Source organism: Wasmannia auropunctata, unplaced genomic scaffold (genome assembly GCF_000956235.1).
Source record: "Wasmannia auropunctata unplaced genomic scaffold, wasmannia.A_1.0 LD336044.1, whole genome shotgun sequence".
NCBI lineage: Eukaryota > Metazoa > Arthropoda > Insecta > Hymenoptera > Formicidae > Wasmannia > Wasmannia auropunctata.
In genome coordinates, this window is record NW_012026846.1 from 643,861 (window position 1) to 653,031 (window position 9,171).

The 9,171-nt window shown below is 27.6% G+C and overlaps 2 protein-coding genes across 2 annotated transcripts in view; one reads left to right on the top strand and one right to left on the bottom strand.

Annotated features, from left to right (window-relative positions):
• Positions 1-1,655, top strand: part of LOC105451808 (protein takeout) — a 6,878-nt gene extending 5,223 nt beyond the window's left edge. Inside the window, exon 3 of the mRNA XM_011692492.1 lies at positions 297-1,655. Coding sequence (XP_011690794.1) covers positions 297-646 — 350 coding nt within the window. The 3' untranslated portion in view covers positions 647-1,655. The remainder of the gene's footprint in view (positions 1-296) is intronic.
• Positions 1,656-2,869: 1,214 nt separating this feature from the next.
• LOC105451799 lies at positions 2,870-5,994 on the bottom strand. The gene is made up of 3 exons (XM_011692481.1): positions 5,839-5,994; positions 3,666-4,028; positions 2,870-3,530 (listed from the first exon to the last, which is right to left on the bottom strand). Exons 1-3 carry the CDS (start codon positions 5,897-5,899, stop codon positions 3,223-3,225), a joined length of 732 nt encoding a protein of 243 aa, XP_011690783.1. The 5' UTR covers positions 5,900-5,994; the 3' UTR covers positions 2,870-3,222.
• Positions 5,995-9,171: the final 3,177 nt, after the last annotated feature.

Here is a 9,171-nt window from a genome sequence, read left to right on the forward strand (position 1 = left end):
GTGCTCTTCCGATCTAAATAATTTATTTATATGAAAATAGCAAAATATTTTAATATGCGTTATTCTATGCAATTTATATAAGACGAAAATATATACATTGTTTCAAATTCAAATCGTACTTATTGATTCAAACATTGGTTTGCTTGGGCCATTCCAAATAACAAATTTGTTTGAATACAATAAAATTGATTAAATCCAAAGAAATCGTTTTTTCTGTGTATACAATGCATATATGTGTCATTGTAATAAATTGCGTTTTGCGAACAATGTGCGATAAATGTCGTCATTGCTTGCAGTAATAATTTTACATTCGACTTATTCATCTTGTAAAATCTCGGTCAACTTTCCAGGCGCATGTAAAATACAGCTTGCGAAATATCTTGACGAGAACGGCGATGAGAAGCTGCGTATCATGGACTTCAGGATGAAAGTCTCAGTGGGCAACGGTACGCTGAAGCTGGACAATCTGTTTGGCGGCGAACGAGCCCTCGGAGACATCGTCAATTCGGCTATCAACAACAATTTCGATCTCTTCTTGAAGGAGCTTTTGCCGATCGTGGAAAAAGCGCTGTCCGACGCGTTCCAGCATATCGCCGGCAATATCATTCAACAGTTCACATTCTCCCAACTGTTCCCCGGCGCATAGTGATCTACGCGGTGATCCAGATTAATCGGACGGGCTGGAAAATGTATAAATTAAATTTCACGATTCTATTGCGAAATGAGCAATAGAACGAATTAGAATTTAGTACCACTTTCCGCTGAATCTTCTTTGCTCAACTGAGATTCACATCGTTTAACTTGTTAAGTTTGTTGAAATTTTATAAAACGAATGTAAACTCGGCCTAATCGCGACTAAACCGAAATTTAATTTTGATAGAAAACAGAAGTTGAAAGAATTAGATCGAGATCATGGAACGATCTTGGTATTATTTCAATTCTGATCGATTTTGATAGAAAACTTTAATAATTTATGATATATCTGTTACAATTAATTAGCTGAATACTTGTGCAATACTGTAGCTCTTAAAAAGAGTAACAATACATTTCAAAAAATTTTAAAACAGAACGAAGAAATATATTTTTAAAAATACTTGTGAATTTTGTCAAAAGTTCAAATAAACATTTTTAACATTGTTAATTTTATCAGGTAAAACCTTTCGAATCTGCAATTTTTGAATTAATTACTATATTATTATTAAATTATTATTATTATTATTTTGTAATTAATTATTATTAATTACAAAAAATGTATAAGTCACTAACAAAGCACCTAGAATTAGATGGAAAATTCTTGATTGACGAAAATCAAGTACTTCTCTACAAAGTTGTCAATACAGCACTATATAGCAAAAATTTTTTTTTTTTTCAATTCCGATTCTTTCATTATTGACTCGACGCAGTTGAAAGCTTGGAACGAGTATCAAGATAAAAAAATCGATTATCAATGCACACAGCAAACAGCATTTTGTGCAAAGCAAGTTTAATTTACTTACTAACAAGGAATTAGTAATCTGTAAAATCATTACAATTACGCATTATGTCCTTGTAACTATAATCTTGTAATAACAGTGTATACAAGTGTACATCGATACCTGCGAATTCAATGCGTTACGAATCGTTGAATAAAGTTTTTTAACTTAATATCTGTTAAATAATAATGCCTCTTAACATTATTGCCTCTTCTGTATTTAATTTCTCAAATTTATCATAATTTCTTTGTGATATAACTCATGGATTTTCAGGATCTGTACAATATTTTATAAGTTAATCACAAGCTTATCTCGCACGCGCGCGTAATATTACGCATTTTCTTGCGCTAATAGTCAGTCCATTCTTCAAATTCTTTATTTTTATCTTTACTGCAATTCCATCACATAATGTTACACAATAATTAAAAGAAATGTAGCAATAATGTAGCACACGTAAATGGTTGGGCATCAGCAAGACTGCAGCTGTTACAAAGCTTACCCATTTCTGAGGCAGAGCAAAAAAGCAATAATTATACGTCCACAAGAGCATTCATATATTCAAAATCTCATATGCACATAAATATATACAATCAGACATGCACACATTACATATTAGCGCGCGCATCAAAGTTCAAAAAGAGAAAAAAAGTCAATTATCAATCTAGTTTTCACGTAACAGATGCGATAAAACGATAGCCGCGGCGCGAAAAAAAAGATAGAAAAAAAGAGATTTTTACATAAAATAATTATTACAAATTGTATTGCAATATTTTTTTAATTCGTAACTTATTACAAGATTTAATAATTATTATTTGTTGTATACATATGTCGGTCTTGTTTAAAAAAAATTGTTGCTATTACAAGATTATTAAATGATCTATTTAATTTAATAAATGTGTTTGTAATAATTTTATTATGTAAATAAATAAACCAAATATTGAACTTACGCAGATAAGTGTTTATGATTCCTTGGTTATATAAAGTTTCACGTCAGACAAATTACAATTCAAATTAGAATTTCAAATTTATCCATTAGTTGCAAACATTGCGAAACATAAATTAATTTCACCTGATCAACTTACCATGCAGGCAGTCATTTAAAGGTAACAATAAATTCATAATGTAAATGTAATCAAGATTTATAAGTGATTTACATTACTTATATTTTTTGTTTAAATTTCTTTTATTAAAACAATCACACTGATATATTACAATATTTAATTATTTAAAACAATGTTTCTTCATTATTACAAAATACACTTAAATACGCATTTATGCATAATATTATCTTAAAGTAACGCATTGTTTACTATAAACCTTTTTTTTTAGTATTTTTAATGTACACAGACATATTTATCTTATTGACGTGAGTAATGATGAAGTTATAAATAAAATAAGAAAAGAGATTCACAACACAGTACATATACAAGAAATTAACATATGTAGAATAAGAAAATGTAGAATATATAAAGATTGTATTATACGATATAAGTATAATATAAAGAATTCATTGTCACAACTTTATGTCCTACTCATTTGTACTTTTCTAATAATTTTATAACATCAATATTGTTATATCAAATGTCGCGACATGTATCCTCATAATTATCACAAATCAGTAGACAGAGAGCATTTAAAATTTTAATTAAAAATATGGTCAATTTTATTCCAAATATTCTTTAAGTGCATCACGAGACAAATGACGAAATAATCATTATATGACAATTATTTCAAGAACTTATTAGGCCATTTATTCTCGGTCTGGGAAAAGCTCGTCGAACGTAAAGTGTTTAACTATACTGTTGGAAAGCGAGAGAATCCGTTTGACAACTGATTCTTCAATTGCCGGTTTAAAGGCAGCAATAACCTCTTCTTGATTGCTGCCTAGAAAAGTATCAATGATTTGGTTCAGTCGACCCAATTCCGCAGCCTGCAGCCCATATTCGGCAGTGTATCCTTTGATATCGAGATTTATCTTCATCTTCGACATGTACACGTATCTTTTGTTATTTTTGTTTACCGTGCTCATGTCCATGTTTACCTTAGCTTCTACATTGTCTACAAAATTCAGAATAAAACTAAAGTTAATATTTTCCAATAAAAAAAAATTACGTATTTGAAAACGTTATGTTGAAACAAGCATTTTTAATCTTTTTTTACTATAATGCAATATCGTACGATTATTTCACGTACCGGTGGTAATATAAACTGGTCCCTTGTAGACGATAGGCACCAGTAGACGTATGTCTAAATCATATGTGGAATTCAATTGGATCCGTTTGAATTTGAGATTGACATCGAAATGGAGTTTATCGAGATTTACATGAAGAAATTTTATATCAAAGTCGCAAAGTCCCGATACTTGTGAATTGTCGATAGCTATTTTGGAATTAGGGTTGTCCGAAATGACTAGTCTATCAAGAACAAATGGACTACTGGGCGGAACATCCAAATCCGGGATCCCTTCGCAGATTTTACTTTTTATATTGTCAATGTTGTTCCAGATGCATTGATCGATTTTTGGATCTCTTCTACCGCACACGTGAATGTAGGAGGCTGTAAATAATATTATTCATCTTTATTAAATTGTAATCTTGAATAAAATTATCAATAAAAAAGGATAAATAGAGCAATGATAAAATGCAAAAATTTTCTTTCTTCGAAAAAATACGCAATTTTTATGATACAGTTTATGATTATTAAATTATCATAAGCAATATTAATATCATTAATTAATCTTGAAAGATATAATGCAATGTAAAACTAATTAAATCACAGCATACGTGAAATAATAATCCATAAATTTTATAATAGATAAAAGTCAAGTTTGTGTATCATAAAATAATATGAAAAGATTTAAAAGCCAAGAAACAAGCAAAATTATAAAAGATTTAAAAATAAATAAATAAACTATCTTTTAATATTAAATAAACGTTTTGTACTACACACGAGTTGTCATCAGCTTATAAAATTAAATAATTTAAAACATTGAAATAAATAAAAATAAAAAATTTAATCGGAGTTATAAATAAAATAAAGAAAAAAACTAAACCATCATACAAATTACAGAACAAAGAGGCCATATCAAACTAGACACATGTATATGATACATTCTTTTGGAAGTCTACAACATAAAATTAAATTTGGTCATTGAATAAAATACATCACTGTCATTCGGAGAAAAAGTTGAGTCTGAAAGTAAAAGAAGTGGATTGGAGTTTAAAGAAATGAATATGATCATACTACATTTTGACTGGTTTTTATCACCCACACACATTCTTTTGAACACCAATCTATTTTTATTTTCAGACTCAACTCTCTCTCGTTACCGAACGACGCATTTTAGACGTATTTTATTCGATGACCACAACTTTAATATTTTATGTTGTGGTTTTCCAAAAAAATACATTATATGTATACATGTATCTAGTTTTGATATAGCCTCTTTGTTCTGTAATTTGTATTATAATCTACTTTTTTCTTTATTTTATTTATAACTGCGAACAAGTTTTGCATTTTTATTTATTTCAATGTTTTAAATCGTTTAATTTTATAAGCTGACGAAGACTCTGTGTAATACAAAACGTTTATTTGGAATTAAAGGATAATTTATTTATTTATTTTTAAGTCTTTTATAAAATATTTTTCTCGTTTCTTGGCCTTTAAACCTTTCCTTATTGGCATAAATTTTGTAAATTTTAATAACAAAATAATTATTAGTAGAAAAATTCCTGAATGTCGCCACAGGACTTTTACTTAATATTTTTGCTGCGTTACTTTCGCATTAGAATATAATTTGCATTTTGAGAGTATATACGAATCTGTTACAAGTGGCTGCACAGCAAGTCAAGTCTACGAAATATGTTGCCGCGTTACAGAAATTCTTTACAAGACGTTCTCTTCTAGATGTGCATATGTGTCGTATGAAACGCAACACAAGCGGAAATGTCCGACGAAAAATTCTTGTCAGTTGATATATAGCTGCACCCCTCACTTTAATTAATTTTGCTCAAAGACTGGAATACTTCTTTTCGTATATAAACATTTTTTTCCTCCAATGCGCGTTTATGTTATTAGCTATCTAATGCACGTTCACGACCCGGCGAATGCCAGGCATGCAGCTTGTGCATTGCCTTGCTATTGCATTATACCTTATAATTAATATTATCGCAATGCCTGTAACAGCAAATATTGCAAAGGCTCTTTGCACAACGAAATAATCTAACTTGAGAAATAATGTTTTATTAATACATTCTCGGTCGTGATATTTGCACTGTAAGTGTTGTTTGCGATTCTTCTGTGAATAATAAAGAAAGACTTGTGCGTTTGTAATGTAGACAAAGATCACATATTTCTTTTTACTCACGTATTTTTGCGGTAACGTAGCTTGTTGTTATAAGTGCAAAAGCAAGGACTATAGTAAGCATTTTCCGACCCAAAATTTTTCTTACGTAGTGACACTTTCTAATGCTATATGCACCACGGAGTGATCCGAACGGTTATGCAGCGAATGGATATCAGAACTAATTCGCGCGTATCGAGGAAGCTATATATATACGTATCCTCGTCCATGCAATGCTTTATTAACCATTCTCCTTCTCGCTTTGCATCCATGACTCATTTTAAATCTACAGCGATATTTATGGTTCGCACCAAAGTTGAAAGAATAATGTCTTCTTTTACGAAACAGAAAATAAGAATTTGCACTTTATTAATAAAAATATATATTTGTTACATATGGAAAGGATGGAATACTTATGTAAATATGGCACATACGTGAAAATTAATTTTGCACATGTGTTCAATTGAAAAAAATGAAAATATAAACAATTAAATACATATTAATATTTACTTATGTTATTTTTTATCAATATGTTAAAAGAAAAAGTAGAATTAAATTAAACTTTTATCAATATGTTAAAAGAAAAAGTAGAATTAAATTAAACTTATTATTATACAAATATTGTCTTCTTATTTCGAAAAAAAATTTAGTTAGTTCCTTGATAACTAACTAAATTTTTTTTTGAAATAAGAAGACAATATTTGTATAATAATAAGTTTAATTCAATTCTACTTTTTCTTTTAACATATTGATAAAAAATAACATAAGTAAATATTAATATGTATTTAATTGTTTATATTTTCATTTTTTAAATATAGTAGAAACTATCGAAAAAATAACTATTTTTTCGAAAATTAAAATGACTCCGACAAGACTAATATTCTTGAAAAGTATTGAACCTGCTCAAACATATAGTAGAAACTTGTGGATTACGTAAGAAAGTAAGTAATTTTTTTTTATTAAAGTTTTTATTTATAATTATCTATTAACAACCGGTTACAGAAAATTTAAATAATAGATTGCGATTTATTTTCTTTTAGATTTACATAATTACATATTCAGTTTCTAACTTTATTGCATAAGGTTGCATGAGAAATAAATAAGGTTTACATTAGGAATAATTTATTCGTATCTTTTACCGAATAAACTTTTAAATTCCAAAATAAAATGTTAACAACAAATTGAAATTAACGAGTAATTTACTATTTAAATATTTTTGAAATAGCTATTGTTGTGGTGATTGTTAAAAGCATTAAGGTCAATCAAATATCCTCAATCAAAATTCCAAAAAGAAAACTATTTCAAAAATCAAAATTAAATACAAATAATCATAAACGATTAACAATAATAGATCTGTCAAAACTGTAAAAAGAAAATATTATTCCGTATATTAAAAATATATCAGAGATAATACCGCCTACGATAGATGAATTATATTGTGTGATGAAGAATGAATATTGTAGGCTACAGATATCTTAACAAACTCAATAAATTCGTCAGAGCGCAAAAAGATAGAATGGATAATTTAACTAATAATAACGTAACATAATTTAACTGATAATAATGTAATATATAAATTATTTTGTGAAAACTGTGACGTCTTGTACTCCTTGAAACAAAGGGGAAACTAGATTAAACGAACATTGTAGACACATTCAATTAGATTCATTCAAACACTCCGTTATCACGGAACGTATCGTTATTTCAAACTATTTATTTAATTAGAATAACATTAGAATAATGAATTATAACCTCAAATGTTATAAAAGATTAATTTTACAGAAATATTATAAAGAATGTTATACAAAGGAACAACGCGAATGGGCTTAATTTGATGAAAGAGATGTAACATGGAGCACCGTTGGATAAATCTCATTTTAATATATTAAACCTACTTATCAAGGACATATAAACTTCCATGTCATTGTTTTTACAATATTGTTTATCGCTAATACCGTCACGATTCTCACTTATGTTTGAATCTCGTAACGAGATAGACGTGTGCGTTTTTAAACCGATACTACAGTATTTTTACAAGTAAGTTTTTACAAATAAGTTTACATATACTTATTGTAGATTATAATTTTAATACTTGCGACAACTTATCACTTGATTATTTTACAATAGAACGTTTGGATTTCACGCTTATTATCAGGCCGTTAAATTTGAAAGTATTATTTTACATTTCAGCTCATTCTCATATGGCAACGATGAATTTACTCTGATTTTTTTTTACATTGTGACACCAAATTATACAACTTGCTTTATGAATACATTGCAATAAGTATAAATTGTAAAAATGATTTTGATGTGCCTTTTTTATGTAATGGCATTTTTTTGCTATACTTAGACTTAATATTTCTTTATATAATGTCCAAAAATGGTTAAGTAAACCGAAACGTTTCATTTAAATAATGTGTACGTTTATTTAGAAATAAATTTAGAACTTTTTACATTTTATAAAAAATAAATATATTTTCTTAAATATGCATAATATTTTAATTTTATTTTATTAAATTTTTTAAATTATATTCAAAGAAGCCTATTGTACTAGAAATTTTACTGTGTAATATCTCTTTCGCAAAATTGTTATATTTTCTAAACGCCAAAATTTGAATAGAAACAAATATTAAAATATCAATTTTCACAAATATTTATTTAAAAAAAAAAGATAAATTTTATTCTTTATATAATTATATGTATACATACATAATTCTAACAGAATTAGATTAATTAATCAATTATTCATATTTCTATTCAAATAAAATATTAAATAATGAATATTTATGATTATAAAAGTTAGAATTTATTAATGATAAATAGCTTGCTAATAATATTATTAGTTAATCGACAGATTACACCGTCTCTATAAATTATGTCAAAAAAACAATAAAAATCAATATTAATTAAGCTACAAAAATGGATATCAGATAAGTAACAAATATTATTAGTAATATAGTCAATGCTGTTGATCTCTACACTAAATCAATGATCAAATTATTATCACATAGATAATAAATGTTATAAGTAACATATACTCAGTGCTATTGATCTCTGCACCAAATCAATGATCAGTGAGTCGATTGTAATTTAAAAACCGGTGACATTTTACAAAGAGCGAACATTCAACTGCAATTAATTTAAGAAATCCCCCAAAACTTACAATGTTCTTGATACACATTTAAAACATGTTGCTAAAAATACCAGCGTTATTTAAATTGTAAAGTGTTACGATTATTACGAAAGATTCTGCAGATTTTTAAACCTCATTAGATATTATTTAATCATTTGTCCCTTTTCCATTGAATATTTGGTGCCAATTTTTTATTTAGTATCACTTCTATTAAATTAAAAACG

Bases quoted from the DNA above. Each gene is read 5' to 3' on its own strand.
- LOC105451799 (XM_011692481.1), bottom strand. From the start codon at position 5,899: ATGCTTACTATAGTCCTTGCTTTTGCACTTATAACAACAAGCTACGTT. The intron at 4,029-5,838 runs GTGAGTAAAAAG...TATTATTTACAG, and splicing joins CTACGTTACCGCAAAAATAC to CCTCCTACATTCACGTGTGC. The intron at 3,531-3,665 runs GTACGTGAAATA...TGAATTTTGTAG, and splicing joins ACCAGTTTATATTACCACCG to ACAATGTAGAAGCTAAGGTA.